The sequence below is a fragment of the Planococcus citri genome, chromosome 3 (genome assembly GCF_950023065.1).
Source record: "Planococcus citri chromosome 3, ihPlaCitr1.1, whole genome shotgun sequence".
Lineage (NCBI taxonomy): Eukaryota > Metazoa > Arthropoda > Insecta > Hemiptera > Pseudococcidae > Planococcus > Planococcus citri.
Window position 1 is genome coordinate 64,652,266 of NC_088679.1, and position 23,607 is coordinate 64,675,872.

At 39.8% G+C, this 23,607-nt stretch overlaps 1 protein-coding gene and 1 long non-coding RNA gene across 3 annotated transcripts in view; both read right to left on the reverse strand.

Moving 5' to 3' along the window:
* LOC135842042 (uncharacterized) overlaps positions 1-23,607 on the reverse strand; it is a 322,912-nt gene that overhangs the window by 162,404 nt on the left and 136,901 nt on the right. The gene's annotated exons all lie outside the window — the stretch shown is intronic.
* LOC135842037 (uncharacterized) overlaps positions 1-23,607 on the reverse strand; it is a 29,981-nt gene that overhangs the window by 1,445 nt on the left and 4,929 nt on the right. Inside the window, exons 2-6 of the mRNA XM_065359318.1 lie at positions 7,780-10,771; positions 5,222-5,337; positions 4,632-4,769; positions 4,121-4,319; positions 3,714-3,920 (exon numbers count right to left, since the gene is read on the reverse strand). Of these exons, the coding sequence (XP_065215390.1) occupies positions 3,714-3,920; positions 4,121-4,319; positions 4,632-4,769; positions 5,222-5,337; positions 7,780-10,771 (3,652 nt within the window). The remainder of the gene's footprint in view (positions 1-3,713; positions 3,921-4,120; positions 4,320-4,631; positions 4,770-5,221; positions 5,338-7,779; positions 10,772-23,607) is intronic.

Genomic DNA, 23,607 nt, shown 5'->3' on the forward strand with positions numbered 1-23,607 from the left:
GTACTTATACTCGTACACGTGTGACTGATATACAAATACACAGCGTGGCGCATAGCCGAACGTAATGTTGTAATGTATGAGTGACTCTGACGTGAGGTGAGAGCCTTTGTACATATGAGAGAATCACGATGAAATTCAAGCAATTTATATCAGTGACTTCGAGGAGCTTTTTGACCAGAAGGGTTACTGGAAATTAGATTCCAACAAAAACCCATATGTGCCTTACCAGACCATTCTTGAACTAATCATCCAACTTCTTCCATACATGAACGCAAGTATTGTGAATAAGGCCGATTAATCATGAAATTCGTACGTTATTTTTCGAAAATAGAAAAGCTTAAAGTCGATGATCTCGCGTATTTATTCTGAGCTATCTCTCATGAATATTTTTTTTGTTTCGTTTGTAGATGCAGACATAGGCCCACAATGAACTTAATATTAGCCAATTGTGTATGGTGTATGGTAATTGGTATTGGTAACATACCACACTACCTACGAGTAATGTGTGTTGGTCTTGGTATCTAATGTAACGTAATAGTCCGGTAGATGGTGGCAATTCAATCCAACCGACAACATATAAATCTAGGGACCATTTTAAAGGTCGTGATAATTTTGTGAATCTGCCACTCTCTACCCTGTCATTGAGGGGGGTGCAGGATCACAAAATTGGGGAAAATTTTGAAAAAACGAAAGAATATATGTGGCAGACATATTCCAAATTGTAGCTCGGTATCAGAGAATGAGAGAAGTTGGAATCGATACGTCTGCCACGTCCCTCCCCGTCGAGTGTAGTGCGACAGCCCCCCAAAATTTGAAAATTATGGTTGCAATTTTGCAAACTGACGGAATACATATAATTATAGTGGCAAACATTGTTGCCGAAAACGTCTCCTGAGAATGTCATGTCAGTAATATTATTGTCAATAGCTGCTTATATTCTATGACTCAATGTTTCTTCAACTGTCATACCTATCATTTTTTACGAGTTCCTAGAACATGATTTATTATCGTTATTTTTGACAATCCAGCGAAAAATATCCTTTGGGTAACCAAAACACTGGAGTTCGAGATGCCCGAAGCTAAAATAAGGCGACATTTCGTCATAGACCGTCAATATGGATCGTGAATGTTACAAGTGTAAAAAAGTTGATGGTAGGTATTGTGAATGTATTCAATTGTGATAATTATGAAAAATGTAAAAAAAATCTCTCGATTCAGAACATATAAAAACTACAAATACTCATATTTAAATTTCGAGGAAAATATTCCCAACAATGTTGGATTTCATTCGCTTTGTTACAGTGATTTTACCGCTGTTAAAAGTGCATAGTTGAATAAATTTCTAGAAAATGAACCTGAACCGTCAACATCCTCTACAGAGACAGGTATGAATGTGAAAAATGTATTTATGTATTGTAACTAGCTGCTATATTAGGGGTTACGTAACCAGAACTTTTTGTAGAGTGCTTAAGCCAAAATTGCAATGTTATGATGGCTGAAAACCAAAATAACAAAAAATTTTGAGAAAAAATAACTGGAAAATGGCATGATTTTCAAGTTTTATCAACTTGAAAACAAAAGTGATATTGTCTGTTAAATGCGATCCAATCTGGTACTATCTCAGTGAAGTCTAAGTGCAAATCTTGTTGGGCAAATTTTAAAAACAAGGAATTTTTTTAAGGGTGAAGTGAATCAGAATTTTGGATCTTAGGTGCTACTCTTACAACTGCCTCTCGTTACATCACCATCAAAAAAATATCAACAGTCTATCCATTGTCTGTGTAACCTGAAGAAGAAGGAAATTCATTAAATTTCGTAATTTCCATACAAAATCCCTTGAATTTTGAAAAAGCGATCACAAATTTCGAATAAATGAGTGTGTTGGAAGGAAATTATTATTTTATACTTCTCAAAAAACAATTTTTGAAAACTTGTTGCCAGTTTTGCCCTCACTTAGCTCAGGCTTGTTTTCATTTCTTTATCAAGATCAAAATACAAATTGCTAAAAAAAATCAAGTTACAAAGTTGAAAAATAAGCTCTTCATTCTCACATAAAAAAGACATCATTTTTAAGGCTCTCGAAATACAAATTTTCAGAACCTTTTGCTCTTGCTTCACTCGAGCCTGTTTTGTTTTGTTTTTGTTTTGTTTTTTAATCAACTTCCTAAGAAAACATCATTCTGAGTTCTATCAGTGAAGATTATTCTCAATTTAGTAAAACCTGGAAAAATCAGGGAAAATGGCTTGCCACAAATAATGGACACCTTGATCGAAATAATTTGCTCGAAAACGATTCGATATCTTGTATTGTAGCTCCTCAAGATGTGATTTCATCAGATAGGCCTACACAAAGTCGAGTCGAATCACGCGGTTCAGTTCTGAAAGGATAAGTACTACTCATTCCAGCATATTTGAAAAGGTCTGCATTCCCTGCCTCAGGAAAGTTAAACGTTGTGCTGGGGAAAAACAAAGTTGTGTAACAATTTTAACAGAAAATTTTGGACAGAAATTAAGAAAGCAAATTCAGGAGCTTGAAGATGACGTATTTGAATCCAGGATTTCTGGCATAGACTTAATTGCAAAGGAATGTCATTATCATCCCGTATGTAGATTACAATATGAAAATAAGTACATATTCTGCTAAAATTGAACGTGAATCAAATCAGTCAAAACCTGTAAAACATCACGTGTTGTTTCGAGAAGCATATCGTTGTTTACATGAATTTATTGAGGAACAAATTATTGTCAAAGAAAAGATTTTTCATTTTAAAAGTAATGTATCCGAATATAAAAAAATGTTGATTTTTGAATTATTTGGTGAAGAAATTGATAATGTGAATGCACCTCATTTGGAATCAAAAATTTTGAAACTTTTAATAATAAAGCAGAAATTAAGAATGAAGTTGACTTGAAAAAAAAATCATCTTTAAAACTAGTTTAAATGTAGAAATCAAACTTCGTGAAAATTTGACCAATAGCTTGTCTTATCAACAGCTCAGAACTTCAGCGTTTCTATTGAGAAAAACAATTTTGAATATTTCTCCTAAAAAATTACCCACATCACCTAGTTTAGATGGTTTATTAAAAGGGGAATGCATGTACCATACCAGCTGTACTTCAAGATTTTTGTTCACTTCTTATTGGAGGTGTACAACGTAAAAATTGTTTAAATCAAAGAAAAGAAATGAAAATAAAATCAATGTACCAGGACATGATTTATATTGTGAGTGATGGTAGAATTCGTCCAGAAAAAAAGGTCACTCTAGGTCAAGCTATTAAAAGTTCAACAGGAAGCAAAAAAGTTCTTTCAATTCTCAACAAATGTGGACAGACTTTGAGCTACCATGCTCTGGAAGAACCAGAAACAGAAATGATATATGTTCAAGACAAACTTACTCCATTAGGTTTTACACCTTCACAATACCAATCTACTGGGTTGGCCTTTGGATAATTTAGACAGATTTGTGGATACAGTGGGGGGAAAAGATACACTTCATGATACATTTGATATTTTGTATCAGGCTGATGAAGGGAATTGTGTGCAGAGCTCAAATGATTATATCACCCCGGTAGAGAGTGGCAGATTCACAAAATTATCATGCCCGACAATATTTTGTACCTTCAAAATGGTACCTAGCTTTATTATGTTGTCGATTGGATTGAGTTGCCACCATCTCCCGGACTATAACATATCATATTCGATTGCGACCTACCCGCTTCCTTGTACAGAGTAATTTGCTGGCCATCGTCCATGCTATCGCGAACCTGATAGTACTTCATTCCGGCGCTGTATAAAGCGCCCCCTACGATGTGTCGTAATACGAAAGACTTGCATTCGTTCGCATCGGCCAGAACTTTGGTGAATTCCGAATGAGTGAAAGCTCGATTTAGCGGCGCAAACAGCGTGAAAGTTTTACCTCCTGTGACAAATCAACGCCAACGCGTAAAATGTATATAGTAGCCAGTAGGTACTTTGTTAATGTACATATAGGTAGTGAGTATCTACGACTAAGAGACAATCAGAGTACTTGTACTTGTAGGTAGGAGGTACTAGGTACCTACTAGCTACGGTACGACTACTACGAGCGTGTGGGTAAGAGTGTGGCATATTAGATATTACCGGTTAGTAAGTACGAAAGTTCGGATTCTTCTAAAATCTTGAGAAAATTGCTGTATCTGTTTTCTCTGTCCGCTTGTAACGACTGCAATAAATTTCCCACCGGAAGCGGAAACATGACGCGATCTATAGCGTGAGCTATTCCTTGCGGTATGACGATGTCCTTTTCGTCCAAGATTTTCGCGCCGTTCACTGTCACCACCTGCAGCCAAGTTTCGCCCATTATGTTCATACTTGTAAATACATGTACTGTACATACACCCACAATCATCGAGACGAGATGGTGCTCGACACTCGTATAAATAGGTACCTACCTCTACCTATGTAGTAGCTAGCGACACGAAATATGTATGTACTACCCTACTACCTCCTAACGAGCACCTCCGAAACGAGGTTTTTTGTTTTACGTAAAAAAAATGATACATATGTACATACACATAGTAGGTAGATAATCTCTGGTATTAGGTACATATGCGCGTACATCGAAATGTACATACATAGAAATCGCCCTTACCGTGATATCGTTCCACTCGATGTCGTGTGTAGTGTAGGCATTGACTCGCAATTGGGTGCCAGCCAGACTAACGCCGGTCATTTCGTCTTGCAAAGTATTGACGCGAAATGCACCCGGTATGACATGATGCAACAGCAGCTGAAAGTGAAAATATCGTACTACAAATAGTGCATCGTCAATCAATACTGGTACAGCGTACAGCACGAATGACGAATCCAAGTCGAATCTCGAATCATTTACTTAGGTAGGTATCGTTACCTGCTCTTTTTAGCTAGTGCTAGGCAGTAAACAGGCGTGTAATCGTATAGACAAAGCCTTATTAAAACATACCAGATACCTTGCCCATGCTATACCTAATGCTATTGCACAGTGGACAGTGTTCAGTAGACACCCAGTATAGGTATTAGGGGTGGATTGGAAAAAAATGAGTGTAGGTAGGGGTAAGGTAGGTAGAGGTACTCCGAGTACCTACCAGACTACGCTACGACGATTATAGACAATCAAAGGTGAAAGCCTGCACTAGCACACTAGCATTCGCACTCGCACTTATATTGGTATTCGCATTCGCATTCGCATGGTGGAGTACGTACCCCGCTTAATAATCTGGGATTTTCTTTAAACTTGTCTTCCGCTTTGTCTGGTCCGCCGAGTTGGATGAGCAACGTTCTGAATGCTTTGTCTGTCGGTATGAATAATGTGAACGGACCTGTAATTTAAGATATGTACGAGTGTAAGTAAATACCCACGTAAGTACCTGCTCGTAAGTACGTATATTGTTCAATGGTCAGTACGAGTACCGAGTACAAAAACATGTACTGGGTAACCGCCTAACCGGTACCACAATCCATAACTGAAGCGACTGCCAGTGGTGAAAATTTAATCTAGGTATCGTAATACGCAACTAACAAAGGAACCTCTTGAGGTGTTCGCCGCCGATTTGAACGGGATCACGATTTTTGGAAAGAGCATGTTCTAAAACCCCCAAATCCAAATTTTCAGATGCCCAAGTGCATTTTTTAATTTGTGGCGAATTTTTGAAAATCCGTGAGTTATGCTTTTTTTCAAAAAAAAATACGTACTTGATCAGTAATAATGTTCAAAATAAATCCTAAAACTGATATTAACCCCCCGAATCCAAATTTCGCCATTTCCAGCCATTCAGGAGCCTCCCCCAGCGCGATTTGTCAATTTCTCCGGAATTTTTAATTCGCTCTAGAAGGCGTTATTGTGAAGTTGGGCAGCTAAAAATCGAGTTGTGCATTATACTCGACCTGTTTAACGAATTTATTCACATTTGAGCCGATTCCGGAGGGGACACCTCAAGACTGGTTTTTTGAACAGCTTTTTTCAAAATGAAAATGAGTATACAAAAACCAAAAATTTCCCGTTTACGAGAAAATTTTCGAAATTTGCACGAATCGCAGTATTTTGTCATGAACTAACCCCACGAGGGCGAATCTCGCCATTTCCAGCAATTCTGGACCCTCCAGCGCGATTTTTCAATTTCTCCAGGGGCTCCAGAAAGGCTGGAAAAGGGAAAATTCACCCTCGTGGGCTTGTTTACTAACGAAGTACAGCGATTCGCGCATTTTTCGATAATTTTCTCGCAAACGAGAAATTTTTTTGATCTTTGGATATTTTCATTATTTGTATGAAAAAAAATGGTCAAAAAAACACTCTTGAGGTGTCCCCTCCAGAATCGGCTCAAATGTGGATAAATTCGTTAAACTGGTTGCATATGACACACAACTCGCTTTTCAGCTGCCCAACATCATATTCACGTCTTCTAGAGGCAAACTAGAAAATCTAGAAAAATTAAAAAATCACGCTGGAGGTTCCAGAATGGCTGGAAATGTCGAATCAAATTTGCCCTCGTGGGTTAGTTCATGACAGAATACTGCGATTCGCGCAAATTTCAAAAAAAATTTCGCAAATGGGAAATTTTTGATTTTTGGATATTTCAGTTTTGAAAAAAAAGCTGGTCAAAAAACCACTCTTGAGGTGTCCCCTCCGGAATCGGCTCAACTGTGTATAAATTCGTTAAACAGGTCGAGTATAACACACAACTCGATTTTTAGCTGCCCAACATCATATTCACACCTTCTGGAGCAAATTCAAAATTCTAGAGAAATTGAAAAGTAGCGCTGGAGGCTCCAGAAAGGCTGGAAATGGCGGACCTCGGCCTCGAGGGGTTTGTTGCGTTCGAAACACTGCGATTCGCGCAAATTTCAGAAATTTCTTCGCAAACGGTAAATTTTGATTTTTTATTATGAAAAAAGCTAGTCAAAAAACCACTCTTGAGGTGCCCCTCCCAAAATCGACTCAAATGCGGATAAACTCGTTAAACAGGTCGAGTATAACACACAACTCGATTTTTAGCTATCCAACTTCATATTCACGTCTTCTGGAGTAAATTCAAAATTCTGGAGAAATTGAAAAATAGCGCTGGAGGCTCCAGAATGACTGGAAATGACGAAATTTGGATTTGGGGAGTTAATATCAGTTTTAGGACTTATTTTGAACATTTTTACTAATCAAGTACGTACTTTTTAAAAAAAGCATAAATCACCAAAATAGTTAATTTTGGATTTTCAAAAATTCGCCAAAAATCGAAAAATGAACTTGGGCAGCTGAAAATTTGGATTTGGGGGTTTTAGAAAATGCTCTTTCAAAAAATCGCGGTCCCATTCAAATCGGAGGCGGACACCTCAAGAGGTTCCTTTGTAAATAGGTACGCCAGTTACTACACGACTCTATAATCTACACCAGCTATTACCAGCCTACGTGCGTACTAGCAATGAGATGAGAAGTACTTCACCTCACCTCACCTACTTGGTAAGGTAGGTAACGTGGTAGTGTGATCCAACACCTATTACTACGTACTCGTATACTTTTTACAATTGTGCGGTACGAGTACCTACCTATTATGTGCTCTATCTGTCTATCAATTTGTGATCGTACGCGTACGAGTACCTAGGTGCGTGCGTGCTGCATTTGTGAAAGCGTAGGTACCTCGCAGCCAAGCGCCGAGAACCCAAGCTCGATCGCTGACTGCTGTCTACTTCGTTGGTTTTTTTTTTTTAAAATATTTTTTCAATGTTTTCTTACGCTAAAGGTAACGATTGTAGGCAGAAAAACTAGAGCTAACCTGTGTCGTTGAGAATGCTATCTAATCCGCTTTGCCTGAGAAATCGAGCCATCGCGTAAAATCCGGCTCTTTTCAGCACATCGCTCAAAGTGGAATTTTCGCCGCTGGAACCGGCTGCGGCTGCCGCCACCTCTTCGGCTGTTTTCGTTTCTTGCACGTTAGATTCTTCTTCATCGTTATCCTTTCTGGTTTCTTTGACGGGTTTTTTGGACGCGACCGTTTTACGTACCACGTTTCTGTCCCTTTTTTTGTGTAAATTATTATTGTCCTTTTTGTGATTGCGCGTCGCGGTCGTTTCGTACGAATCGTCGTCGACAGCGAATCGAACGTCGCTGGTTGTATTACGTTGGTCGCCATCACTGTCGCTGTAGCTGTCGCCGTGGTCTGATTGCTGGACGATTCGATGGCCTAGCGTGGTCGGCAGTAACGACGCTTCCGGCGACTGGTGCGTTTTCAAAGCCGAAAACAACGAAGCGATGTAACCGCTGTTATTCAAATGAAACAGTCCTAAATTATCAAGAGCGGCGATTTTGGCGGCGGACGACGGGTCCGACAGCGCGACCGAATTGAAAATGCTCTGATTCCACGATTGGTTTCCGTCAACGCCGCCACTTAATTGATTCAATATAGCGGCCGCCGCGGTGGCGCTATCGTCGCCGCCGCCACCGCCAGACGATGGCGGCGTGTAAAATGTACTCGGTGACGAGTAATATTGATAGGCGGTTTGGTCGTCTTGCGTGGCCGTGGCCGCAGTCGCCGTTGCAGTCGCCGACGAGTCCGAGTTCCAGCTTTCCGGCGTCGTCGTCGTCGTATAACTTTGCACTATCGGCGTCGGTACGAAATGTTTATCCGAATCGCTGTCACCGCCAATCGACCAATGATGCTGCAGTGGAGATGGTGGCTCTTTGCGCTTCGACGTTTTGATCTCGCCACCGCCGCTAGACGTGGATTTGCGTTTCGATTTCGTTTCGTATTCGTCGGCCGCGACCAGTCTAGAATTTTTCTTATCGGACGAAACGGTGAAGCCGGAGCCAGAAGAGGAGGAGGAGGACGTAGACGACGGCGACTGTTTGGGCGAAAGCCGAGTAGAAGGCGGTAACTTTAATTCGCCTTGTTTGATTTTTTTAATTATAGTATCCACTTCCTCGCCGGATTCCTTCAACGATTCTTTCTCGCTACCTCTGACCCCTTGAACTTTGACCGTGCCGTCCGCTTGCTCCTCCAAAATTACGAACGTGACTTTCTTCTGCGGAATGTTCTGCGGCAGTTTGCTAACTTCCTCTAAAGCGCCGTCTTTGTTGCGTTTGATGACTTCGAATTCGGCGCCAGGAGGTACGACGCCTTTAGTCAGCTCCTCCAGCAGGTTGCTTTTCGGAGCGTTGGTCGTGGACGGCAGCTGTTTCACTACGATCGCTTTGATTTTGTTGGAACCGGGACCGGAGCCGGAGCCGGAGCCACCGTTGCCGCCATCGTCTCCTTCCAGTAGCAGACGATTGTAATCTTTCGAAATTTGAACTTTTTGTCCGCTCGGCAGGCTGAATTCGGAAACGAGACCGGAAGGCGACGACGCGTTAGATATGGCAAAAGCGAAGGGGAGTCGCGTATCGGCAGCGGTCGCAGTCGCCGTCGCCGCACCGGAAGCCTGCTTCAGTTGACGTAGTAATTCCTTTTCAAATTGACTTCTAACGTTGGCGAAATTGTTTTGGGCGACGGTCTGATCGTTGCGGTTGTCGTTGGCGTCGTCATCGTCGCCGTCCTCGAATTTGGGGGGAGCGGCGGCGGCGGCGAGGGAGTACGCGGACTCGAAATCACCGTTGTCGTTATCGTTGTAGTTGGCGACGTTTCTGTTGGCATCGCCTTCCAACAGTCGCTGAAAGAATTTTTGCCTATCTCTGGCGATGAGTATTTCCGGATTCATTTTCAGATACACTTCTTTGACCAGTTTATCGGACGTGGCCGCTGCCGTGCCGATCGCCTGTTTCGATTTTTCCATCAACGGCGAAAACACGCCGCTAGCGTCTTTGGTGATGTACGCTTTGTGCTGCGTGGACGCGGTCGCGGTCGACGATAAAGAAGACAATGACGGTGACGGTGACGCCGGCAAAGTGGGTTCGTACTTGGGATACTGGTCGTTGTTAGGAACGCCGGCGGCCGCTGCGGTAGAGTTGATGTACGAGTGAATTGGCGACGATGCCGATCCCGAATACCGAACTGGGATACCTCCGGCTGCGGACCCACCACCACCGCCATTGCTGTTGCTGTAAGGGTGAGCGGCGGCCAAGTTTTGTCGTCCAACATTGCTAGCCAGGGCAGAGGCCGTGGCCGCAGTAACTGACGAGGCTGGAGCGCTGGCGCCTGCGCCGGCCGTTGAAAACGGTATTCTGTGACTAGACGGGGCAGACGAATAGTAATGCGGAGGTGAGGAGCCGAACGACGACAAATTCGGCGTCTCAAATGCGCCGACGCCACTGCCGCCGGGTCCATTCTGATGGCGGTATATGGTACCTACGCCTTTGCCGGTGCCGGCACCTGTGCTAGCCGCATTGAGGGTAGATGGTAAGACTGCTTTGCGCGTTGGTGCTGCTGCTGATGCAGGCGAAAAGTACTCGCCGTTGGTGAAAGTAGGCGACGTAGGAACCGATTGCTGAGGCGATAGCACCACCGTCTGCAAAGTTGGTGGCGCCGCTGACAACGGGTTGAAATTTTCGTACGCGTAATCGTTGAACGTAGGCGCCTGCTGCTGATGCTGATGCTGCTGAAAGTCATTCTGATAGACGTGACTCATCGGCGAGAATCCGTTATTTGCGCCGAGTAAAGGCGAAGGCGCGGACGCGGAAGAGGGCGCCGCTTTCGACGAACCTTGGTAATGGACGCGCTGATTTTTTTGCACATCGTCTAATATGTGCGTCTGCTGTACCGGCGAAAGAGAGCTTTTCTGTTGAACTAAAAACGTTCTAGCTTGCTGGTTTAGGTTTACTGCCGCCGGTCTGATCTGTAAACATACAATTCGGTAGCTATTTGAAATACGCGTACGTTTATAGAGAAGAGAACAGCCAAAGCCCAAAAAATCCAAGTGCAAATATGTACTAGGTAGGTGCCTAACGAGTACGAGTACGTAAGTAGTGCCATGTACGTAGGTATAGTGTAGGTATGCGCTATGCGTGGCTAATGCGAGTAGATAAGATTTAAAGAAGAGAGCGAACGAACGAACGAGAGAGAGAAGTACGACGCGACGGAAATACTCGTAATCGTCGCAAACGGAGAAAATGTGCACCTACCGCTACCGCACAACTAGATGGTACTGGTAGATGACCATTGACCATATCGTGTAGGAGAATGCGCACCAAAAATACGACCATCTCTACCTCCTACACACTACACAGTCGGCAATGTCCGCATCATTGTCGCATGTCGTGTAACGTGTTTCGTTCTGTGTTCGGCCCGAAATCGACACCAACACCAAAGCCAAAACCAAAACTTGACAGGTGTCCCCGAAGGGGGGACATGGGTCCTCAAAGAGGAAACATTTATCGAAAAAAGAACCAAAAAAAAATATGGCGATTTTTCTGCTTTAGCGCCTGCCTAGCCAAAGCCAAAGCCAACCAGTTTTTTGGGGAAATGGCCCACTTTCGAAAGACATTATTCGAAATTCCGCGTCCACCTACTCGGCACTCGGCTTGTTTCTGTATGAGTTTGTGTTTTGAAAGTTTTTTCTCCTTATCGAAGAGGAGGCATTCGGCACTGAAATACCCGTACGTACGGGTAGTACGAGTACATAATGTTGATAGACGTTTCGTATTACATAAATTAGGCCAAAACGCGAAGGAAAAATGCCATTTTTGAATGTTGAAAAATACGTAGGCCCACGCGTACTTTGAAATCCGATTTCGTCGATTTTGCTAATTTTAAAAAAATCGAGAAAAATAGCAGAAAATTTTGTCAATTTTTTTCAAGTTTCCGGCTTTCGGATTTGGATTTGGAAAGTCGAAAAATATCGTACGTACTCTTAACTAATCACCGCTTAGGTATACTGTATTCCAAGATACCCCCATGTGTATGTATACAGCTCGTAATCGTATCTGCCCAGTTTCATAACTTTTCACGCGTTTGGCTTACCCGAGTTAATTTGAAGTACAATGTAGTAGGTAGGTAGGTACGTCTAAGTACCTATTTCAGAGGAAAAACCACACACATACTCCGCGTGGTACGAGTACGAATTAAAAGATTTGGTAATTAGCGAAATTGAAAATTAAAAAAGAAAGAAAAAAGGAAGAGCCGAGCCGCGCCGACGAAAGAAAGCGACAATACGTAAGCGCGAGCGATGCGATGTAGGACGCGGCCCAAATAATGATTGACATTGACACGATTTGCAGAATTTTGTCACTTTTCGCCACCGACACGACGTTTTATAATTTTTATTAATCCGTACGCTCCTATATAGTCCGGCATATGAAAATAGGAGTAATTGCACCCCCCTCCCCGCCGATCCTCCGGGACGACTTTTTTCTTAAAGGGGACATCTTAAGGAACATTTTAAAGCAAACTTGTCCAAAAAAGAGTTGGCTTTACTTACAAAATGGCGGCCATTTTGATTGACAGGTCAGCCGAAATCGCAGATTTTGCGTTTCAACATAGGACTTGCACGAAATTTTTCAAACCTTACAAAGATAAGTAGATCGAAAGATCGTGCAAAAATTTATCACCTGTCAAAATTTCAAGTGCTAAAGTGAGTTTTTCGATTTTTGGTGAATTTATTTTCAACATGCCAAATCGATTGGAAGCGGTTTCAACCCGAATTGGACAGTTCTGGAGCCTCCAGCAGATTTTTGAAACTCAAAATTTACCCAAAATTTTATCAAACTGAGATGGAGAGTCGAAATTCATTCTGCAAACTTATTTCAATATGCTACGAAGTTGACTGACGGTGGATTTCAAATCGTTTTGGAGCCTCCAGCGACTTTTTGAACGGTTTTATGGCGTTTTTTTGGCAAATTGAAATTTCCTAAAAGTACCTGGAAGCTTCAAAACCATTTGAAACCACCATGTAGTCTGCGAAGTAAATTTCAGCGTGCCAACAACTCCATTTGATAGATTAATGTTACGGAAATTTCAAGTTTCAGAAATCTACTGGAGGCTCCAGTAATTTTCAAAAAAGTCGCTGGAGGCTCTAATATGACTTGAACCCACCTGAAGTCGGCTTCAGAGGGTGTTAAAATTGTAGTGTAGAGTAAATTTCAGCTTTCCATCTCCATTTGATGAAATTTTTAGAAAATTCAAAGTTTCAAAAATTTGCCGGAGGCTCCAAAACGACTTGAATGAAATTCACCTGCAGTACTTCGTAGCGTATTGAAATTCATTTTTAAAATGAATTTCAGCTTTACGACTCAAATTTGATGAAATTTTGTGGGAATTTCGAGTTTCAAAAATCTGCTGGAGGCTCCAGAACTGCTCAAAACGGGTTGAAATAGTTTTAAATCGATTTGGCATATCGAAAATAGGGTATATCCCAAATTTCAGCTTTCTTGGTCAATTTGGTAAAATTTTGATTTTTCCCCTCATTTTTGACCTAAATTGGAGTTTCAAAAATTCACCAAAAATCGAAAAACGCGCTTTAGCACTTGAAATTTTGACATGTGATAAATTTTTGCATGATCTTTCGATATACCTTTGTAAGTTTTGAAAAATTTCGTGCAAGTCCTATGTTGAAACACAAAATTTGCGATTCCGGCTGACCTGTCAATCAAAATGGCCGCCATTTTGTAAGTAAAGCCAACTTTTTTGGGGCAAGTTTGCTTTAAAATGTTCTTCAGGATCTCCCCTTTGAGAAAAAAGTTGTCCCGGAGGATCGACCGGGGGGGGGGGTGCAATTACTCCTATTGCCATATGCCGGACTAATATAGTCTATTTTGTACGAGTAGAGAAGAACAATATTGGGGCGGGCAAGCAGGGGGAGGTAAGGGGGGGAGAACGAGCACCCTATTACCTACTAAGTACCTAACTACCCACTTACTTTGTAGATAGTAGGTCCAAAAAGTGAGCGTACGTTTGCGGAGCCTCGGTATTTTGGCATATTAGGTACCTCTTTTCTCTGTTCGTACCTTCACCTAGCTACCTAAGTACTTACTCACTCGCGTAGAAATGTTACGTGTATTTTGGGCTTATTCTACGTAGATACGTAGATATACGCATATGCGAACGCATTCGTACACATGTATAATATAATATGAAGAGTCCACGGAAAGAACCAGGTAAGTCACTTTTTCAAACTTTTGAGTTACAGCGTTTTGAAGTATCAATCAGAATGCTCCAATTTTGTAGCAAATTTGAATTTCATCAAGATAATGACTGGAAATACATCACACAACATCCCACAAACACAACTTGAGGCATTGTAGAAAAAAAATGAAGAGATGCGCTAGTCACGTCTTGAAAAGTCACTCCTTTCGTGAAAAAATCAAGCAAAAAATCGAAAAATCAGTGTTTCGCAACAACTTGAATTCGATGAAAATCGATTATTATTATGATGACATAATGAAAAATTTTTGTATTCTAAATAGTTAACCATGTTGAAATTTTCTTCCTGTCGCCTCACATTTGGTCTCGGCTTATTTTTCTCCCCTCCTCTTTTTTTTAAAGGCCATTTTAACCACGAAAAATCCATTTTTTTCAAAATATAAATGGACTACATTTTTCTACTCCTCAGTGTGAATTTAAGTCAACCCTAAACTCATTTTTGAAAAAAAGTGACTTACCTGGTTCTTTCCGTGGACTCTTCATATGTACTTAGCAGTGCTTACGGACCTACATATGTACGAGTAGATGTCACATACCAACACCAGCAGACGGACAAATGAATGAGTGAATAGATGAATGGATAGATGGATGGATGGATGGATGGATGGCAGCAGGTGGTAGTCAAGAGATACTCTCGCTGAGAGTAGATCTAGGTACCTCTATACACATACATACGAGGAGACATTTATCGCACGTAGGTAGACGAGAAGAATATTTACAAATTGGCAAGTTGTGTCGACTGTTGCAGTGGCTATATGGGTGATTGCGGCTGATGTGATAGGTAATTAGGTACGTATTATGGGTACGAGATAGCAAGTCGGGATACCTACTTTTACAAATAATCGACGCTCACAAATCAGACGGATACGGTAAAGCGAAAGCAATAATAAACACGCTATCGTATTGTCAAAATTTTCATCAGTCCGATAGCACTCGTATGTGTATGTGTATGGTATGGTAAGGTATGTAGCATTTATGTAGGTACTACAGGGTGTCCACTCATATCTGGAAATGATTTTTCCTTACTTTTCCAGGTTTTCCAGACTATTTTCAGAGTGTCTACTGAAACCAAAAAAGCAATTTTCTCGCTTTTTTCTTACCCTTTTCTTGTCTTCTTGCTTTCAAATATGAAATTTTCGTACCCATATTTAGGCATAGTTGATCTTCGCTACCCCCCCCCCCCCAGTTTTTTTTCAAAAATTCATGGATCGAAGTCATGCTATTTGGAGAGGGTGAAACCAGATTTCTGAGAATAAAAAAATCGATATTTTAGATAATTTTTCGAAAATCTTTCACAATGACATAATGACGAATGATTACTGTTTTGAAATGAAGGTAAAATTACTGCTTGGGCGAAGCGAGAGTGAAAATTTTTTGAAAAAATTGGTACAAAAAACAACAATTTTGTTTGTTGTATTTTACATTTTAAATCGGAGCACAATAGCATAAAAATTTTTGAAAAGTTAGGTTCTGTTCAGAAAAAATGAAAAATTCTCAATCTTCAAATGGTTTGGGCATTACAATTTACCAATTAATTTTTGAATTTTTAAAATGGGTGAAAGGAGTATTTCAAATAGCCCGAGCGAAGCGAGGGCAAAAGCTTTCGAAAATTTGTAATTCGAAAAGTAGTAAATAAACATCAATTTAAATATGAAAGGATTCAATATTTCTGATCTCAGCATTTTTCAAAATTGGTAGGATAACTTTAATTTTTCAGAGATTCTTGATGTGGTTTTTTTGGAAATTTTCTTGCTTTTCGAAGGAATTTTTATACCTACTAGGTATTTTCTTGCTTTCTTGCCAGTAGACACTGATTTTTTTTAATTTTCTATATGCTTACCCCATAGTTGAATTGAAGACGTTTTTGGAGGGAAGGGGGAGGGGGAAGGTGTAATTTTTTTTCATAATATAAGCAGAACTTCGAACTGGACACTTCTTCGGATATAAAAAACAACCTGCATCAAGTTTAATTTTTTTTTTTTTTTGGATTTCTGGAGGCCTCAAAATGTGAAATTCGTGTACTTCAAAAGGAGAAACAAATTGGCCCGAGCGAAGTGAGGGCGAGAACTTTTGTAAATTTTCATTTCGAGATGCCTAAAAACGAGTTTTTTTTTTTTTAATGCGAGGAGTTTATTTTTTGGTTTTAAAATTTTAATACTGAAATAATGTTTTTTTGAAGGAAACTACATACTTTTGAAAAAGAAAAGAGAACTGGCTCTCGAGCGAAAGCTTTCGAAAATTTGTGTTTCGAGAAGTAAAAAATAATGTTTTCCTTTCATCACAGGTCCTTATCCAAAATTTGCAATTGATCATTTTTTTCAAAATTCCAGGGATTTCGAGTGAAAATTACGAAATTTCTCTGACTTTTCCAGGTTTTCCAGGCTTGTGGACACCCTCACAATGTACGAATTGACCATCACATCGTCACACCGTTCGCTGCAGCCGCCGCCGTCGTCGTCGTCGTGTGCGGGTGCGCGGAAATAAGAGGCCCACACAATCGGCCAGTGAATAGTGGAGAAAGTGCGACGACTGCTGGCACAAAGCTGCCAAATTAGCTGTGCCCAACTCTCGGCTCAATTGTCAATACGCAAATCGCTGCTGTTCGAGACGAGCGAGTGAGAAGTATTAGAGAGAAAGAGAAAAAGATTTTTTCATCGATGATGTCGACGTCGTTAACGAGCATTGGTATCGTGTATTCTTACTTACTCGTATTTTGTTGTTATCGTAATTGCTTACTGGTTAGTGGAAGTACCTACCTACCTGGTACTGTATGTACCATAGTTAGCTGTACATACATATTCGAACGTATTGCTTATCGATACGCATCGCCGTCGCCAGCTTGGGTATCTTGAGCGGAAGCGAGTAATATTTTGATTTGCCCGAATGTATCGTACAAATAAGTATGTACCTATCTTGTAGCCAGCCAGCCAGCAGATACGAGTTGGAAAGTAGCGGAAAGGTGCTCAATGCTGCCCATACCATACCATCAAACCAAACTTACGAGGACGCGGACGACGATAGGTACCACCTAATCAAATAACGAATAACGACTAACGGATAACGGATAACGGCCAGATAAAGAGATACGAGATAGCGAGGGCGAACACAAAATTGTAACAACGACGACGACGACAATGATGATGATGATGATGACTAAAATGATAATAAACCGAAATCACGACGTTTTCATTTATGTCTGTGACTGACGTGCCTTGCGACTGCGACCAAATACGAGTATTTGTAGCGTAAATGTAAGTCTCGTTGCTCGTCAATGCCCAAGTCGAAGATCTGTACTAGGAATTTACTCGTATAAGAGCGAGAGCGCTACCTACCCATACACATAGGTGGTAGCTAGTAGCCAGTAGTCTCAGTAGGTGCCTAAGCTTATTAGTACGAGTAATTAGGTGCCTTAATCTAGCCGGAGCAGTGCAAAAGTGAGTTGTGCATCTGCAAACAATGAGTTGGCACTTGGCAGCTGGCTATCAACAGAGCAGAATACACAATAGGTACGATAGTATGTATGTAGTATGTACGCGTACCATGAACCATATCTAATCATCTAATCAACGCGTATGAATATCTGTACCTGTACCTGTGTGAGCTGTGGGTGAGCGAGCGCGACTGCAAGTGCAAGATGTCGAATACGTTGTAGGTACCTAGGTACCTACGTTGCTATACGTAGACATACATCCACATCGCGTATTTGGTGCAGTAGGTAATGCGGTACAATACGAGTACTTAAGACATCCACAAGTACATAGTCAAGTTAGCAGACTCGCGGTCGCGGTCGTGGTCATAAATTAATAAGAGCGTAGTTGGCGAGTAATTTCGGTCTATTTCCCGTCGTCGTTTTTTTTTCTTTTTCCTTTCTTTCTCTCTTTCTGCCCGTCTCTGCCCATCTTTCAAATAATTAAATCATCGCGTTTGAATAAGAAATCTGCAGAATTCAAATTACGAGTCCGAGTCTGAATCCACTACGCTGCCGCTTGCCTTGTACCTCTAGTTTTTACGTATGTCGTATACAGACTACTAAGGTACCTACATACCTTGGATCTACAAACTACGAAGACGAGTTACATGTAGGTGCAGTACCGATACCTAATCAAATTGGAAAATTCGTTGCCTTATTAGTTATTACCAACGACTAAATAATAATGTAAAATTTTCCAAAAAACACCATACGACCTCTCAAAAAGTGGCTGGAGGCTCCAAAACAACTTGAAATCCCAGCAGACGACTTCGTAGCGTATTAAAATTAGCTTTCAGAATGAATTTTGACTTTCCAACTCCGTTTGATGAAATTTTGTGAAAATTTAAAGGTTCAAAAATCCACTGGAGGCTCCAGTAATTTTCAAAAAAGTCGTTGGAGGCTCTAAAATGACTTGAAACCCACCAGAAGTCGTTTTCAGAGGGTGTTAAAATTGGAGTGTAGAGTAAATTTCAGCTTTCCATCTCCATTTGATGAAATTTTGTGAAAATTTAAAGTTTCAAAAATCTGCTGGAGGCATCAGGAATTTTTAAAAAGTCGCTGGAGGCTTTAAAACGACTTGAAATTCACCTGTAGTACTTCGTAGCGTATTGAAATTAGTTTGCAGAATAAATTTTAGCTTTACAGCTCCAATTTGATGGAATTTTATGGGAATTGCAAGTTTCAAAAATCTGCTGAAGGCTCCAGAACTGCTCTAAACGGGTTGAAACCGTTTCCAATCGATTTGGCATGTCGAAAATAGGGTATATCCCAAATTTCAGCTTTCTTGGTCAATTTGGTAACATTTTGATTTTTTCCCTCATTTTTGGCCTAAATTCGATTTTCAAAAATTCACCAAAAATCGAAAAACGCACTTCAGCACTTGAAATTTTGACAGGTGATAAATTTTTGCATGATCTTTCGATCTACCTTTGTAAAGTTTGAAAAAGTTCGTGCAAGTCTGTGTTAAAACGCAAAATCTGCGAATTCGGCTGACCTGTCAATCAAAATGGCCGCCATTTTGTAAGTAAGGCCACTTTTTTTTTTTGAGCACAAGGGCTAGTGTTCAGTTTTCTAAGCAGGGCAGGCACAGGTGAATTTTAATTTTCTATTATGCCCTCGCTGCCTTTTGTGATGAGAATTTATCTCTATTGTTATCTTTCCGATCTGTGTACATTTTATACCTGGCTTTTACCACCTGCTAATTTAGGGTACAAACACGACATGTGCCAGCTGCAAATTTAAGGGTGTGGAAATGGCAGAGTGGGGCTGCCACTCCCACAACCCTTGCTAACTTCCAGATGTTCATTCCAAATTTGAGTTTATATGCTTTTGACCGTCTTGGAGTGAACATCTAGTTGAAAGCACGTCCCTTCTTGAACATTGCCTTTGCAATTATATATAACTACTTGAAGTAGTATACCTACTGCCTAGTACTACTAGCAGTAGCCATTCATTAGCATAGCTAATTAAAATTAAATAAAGGTAATTAAATTTAAAACAATAGAAGCGAATTTAATTTCGTTCAGCTAGAAATGTTCCTTAGGACTCCCCCTTTAAGAAAAAAGTTGTCCCGGAGGATCGACGGGGGGATGCAATTTATCCTTAAGTGGGCTCCCCGACTAATACTAGGGTGGGCCGACTTTGACTTTTTTTGGAAATTTGGTGAGGAGGTGCTAAAAAGTTGTGGGGGGACCTCAAAAGACTGTAGGAAAAATTTGGGGCCCCAGACCTCACCCAGCATTTTGCGACCAGGATTCAAAATTTTAAAATTTGCAAAAAAATCAAAATTTAAAAAAAGAATAATTTTTGATTTTTTTGACGGTTATTGGTCCAATTATGCCTATTGAGTAGTAAAAAGCCATTTTCAATCGGTTTTTTCACTTTATTGGGGATTTTATCTCGATTTTAAAATAGGCAAAAACAGCTATTTTCAAGATACATATTTGTTCGCGATTCGTTTTGATTTTTACAAATTTGTTATTCATTTGAAGTCTAAGGATGCCTTTTGTCACTATATGACTTGAAATTACCCCTACCCTACCTCCCTCCACCACCAGGGATTCTCAATTAGCGCATAATTTCGTTCTAACAAAGAATTTTCCATCCTCCGAATCAACTTTGTGGGGCGATTTCGAGCCGTTTTACTTCTGAAGCCTCCAGTGAATTTTTAAAATTATTTTTTAATCCTCGAAAAAACACGATTAAAATCTGAATCAGAATTGGTAGAAATGATTTACGAAAATACATATCAACCTATAATCTATAAAAAGCCACGAAATTGGTAATGAGAGTTTATACTTACACTTTCCGAATTTCGTTTTGATCATTTTTATGTCAATTTTTCCAAACTGAAAAATTTGATAATACCCCCCACCTCCCTCTGAGACTCTACAATTATTCAAAATCACCACCAATCGCTTCTGGACATTGAAAATGAAGCATAGGTACGCGATTTTTCATCAGTTTTATTGTGCTATTTCAGGTACCATCAGAAATTCTATTTTAGATTTGTTCCCATTAGCTTTGAATACCCCTGTAAACTACTATTTCGACAATATTCTGATTAAATTTTTGAATTTCTTCTCTCTTTACGGTTTAGTAGATGTTTGAAAAAATTGAATTCAAAAGCAAGAAGAGAGAATCTAGACAATTTGATTGAAATGGCAGCACAAAGTATGGTAATTGGGGCATTAAGTGAGAGAATCACTGGTATGTATTTTTTAAGATTAATAATCCCAATAACAATTTTCTATCGAAATTGTGCGCTAATTGAGAATCTCTGGAGGTGGAGGGAGGTAGGGGAGGGTCATATCAAGTCACATAGTGACAAAAGGCATCTTAGACTTCAAATGAATAACAAATTTGTAAAAATCAAAACGAATCGCGAAATATCTTGAAAATAGCTGTTTTTGCCTATTTTAAAATCGAAATAAAATCGCCAATAAAGTGAAAAAACCGATTGAAAATGGCTTTTTACTACTCAATAGGCATAATTGGACCAATAGCCTTCAAAAAAATCAAAACTATTTTTTAAAAGAGAATCTTGATTTTTTTTGAAAATTTCAAAATTTTGAACCCCGGTTGCAAAATGCTGGGTGAGGTCTGGGACCCCAAATTTTTCCTACAGTCTTTTGAGGTCCCCCCACAACGTCTTAGCACCACCCCTCACCAAATTTCCAAAAAAAAAAAAGTCAAAGTCGGCCCACCCTATTAGATACTCGTATCTACATAATATCGATAACCTAGGACAGGTATCTACTAACAAGGGAAGCCCCCCACATGATAATCTCCGATTTGAATGAAACTTGGACTGTTGGAAAGAGGACCGCCAAAAACACCCATCCCCCAATTTTCAGCGGATCGAGTTGATTTTTCGATTTTTGGCGATGTTTTGAAGTTTTGTGTACACAGGTAAAGCTGTTCAACTCACAAAACAGGAAAAAATTACAAATATCCATCTCTCTCGTGCATCAACTTCCGGAGCTCAAATTTTTGCCGAAGGCAGTCATCTAGATACGTGATCGACTCATACCACCATTGGCCGGATCCGGCCTTACGGTCGGAAAACAAGATTTTTTGCTGTTTTTTCTCACATTTTCGGTCTTACTGTCTTGACTTATGGTGCGGCGTAGGTATGTTGTAGTCTGTGTTAATCGTCGAACAATTAAAGAAGAAAAGGATTCAAAGGTACTGTTGTGACTGGGAAAATATTAGACAAATTTGTTTGCTTTTATGGAACTAGAAATTTTCCAATCTAGCCTTAATGGAACTAATTTTTAAGACTTCGAATTGTAATATTTCTCAATGAAATTTTATTACGAGAAAATCGGAAATTTTTTTTGAAAATCAGATGAAAATATTCACTCAACATGCCCGGTTTCCATTTGTTTGAACCTACGAATGATAAGAAATGGAAACCAAATTCGAAATATGCCTACATTCAAATTATTGAACAGGGAATCGTTATAGGCTATCAATTGAGAATCTTCAAAAAGAAAATTTGTTTTCTTTTTTTTGCACAGACGATCATAATAAGAACATTCACTAGAATATTTCCCCCCAACGCATCATTACCTACTTCAGAAATTGGGACTCGCTATTCGCCAACAACACTCCCAATAATAATAGGCTTATTAATTTTCTGACAACATCACTAAACTCTGGTTTGGGTAGTTATTACAAAGCAATTAAAAACAATTTTGTGGAAAAGGTGGCAATAAAGTGAAGTGAAGAGATGATTCATAACTACCGACAATACCGACATACATAATTAGATTTTAAAATCCTAATATATGTAGTTAGGCGCATGGTCAAATTGATGGATGCTGCAATTAACTTTTTATCACATGAAGTACATACCTAAAAAGTTTGATTTAAAGGAAAAGAATGGTAACGGCGACTCATATTTTCGTTATATTTTCATATTTAATAGTAAGGCACTTCATTTTGAGTGATTTTACCATCAATACTTACATATGCATAATTCTCCAATATCTTTCATTGCAGAAATGTGGAAAATTTCATGATTTGTAGGGTCAATTTTTATTTATTCATTTTTTTTTTTTTACATAATTTGCATTTTTAAATAAGTACCCAGCCACCTAAAAACCTACTATTATTAGTAAGGGTGGGACTAGATTCAAATTTGCGAAATGGTATCACGTTTGTTTGGATTTTACGGAACGTCTTGATTGTAAATAATTTCTGCCTAGACTATTTTTTGTGTAAGTACCGCTATTTCCATAGTATTGCTCAACAGTTGAGACTATAAGAGCAGGTTTTGCCCACTTTGAGTATTTGCTCGAGAATTATGGTGTTCGGAGCATACACAGAGGTGGGGATGGCGGGGTCAATTTCACAATAAATCTAAATTGGAATTTTTTGACAATTAGAGCTGTGATGCTAATTGGCTGGAGCAAAAAAAAACAACGAGTAAAATGTCGCATTTTATCCGATTTCTGACACTTGATTTATGGCTCTGGATAATCAATTGACCTTTAATATGACACAAGTATCCTTTTATCTTCTCCTTCCACCTTCTATAAAACATTTTCCCGTTCAAATTGACCATTTAAAGCCGTTTTGTTCTTAAAATTCCGTTAAAATCGTTAAATTTTGGGCAAAATTTCAAAAAATGACATTTTTATAACTTTTGAGCCTGTAAACTCGAACTAAAAGTCAAAATATGGAAAAATAATTGGGATATTCGTGTTCAGCTTGAAATTCTAATGCTTTTTTCGACACCTCTTTTGCAATTTTTACCAAACCTCATTTTAGGGGGCTGGGGCGTCCCCAAACGCTTCAAAAAAGGGGCGAACGCATGCGCGGATTTTAGCGGATTTTGGATATGTTTTTTAGGACACCTTATATAATACACTGAGCCAAAAAAAACATTTTGTAACAATTTTTTCCCGGTTTGGCTAATTTTTGGCTTAAATCTCCTGCACTATTGAACAGCTTTACCTGTGTACACAAAACTTCAAAAATTCGCCAAAAATCGAAAAATCAACTAGAGCAGCTGAAAATTGGGGGGATGGGTGTTTTTTGAGGTCCTCTTTCCAACA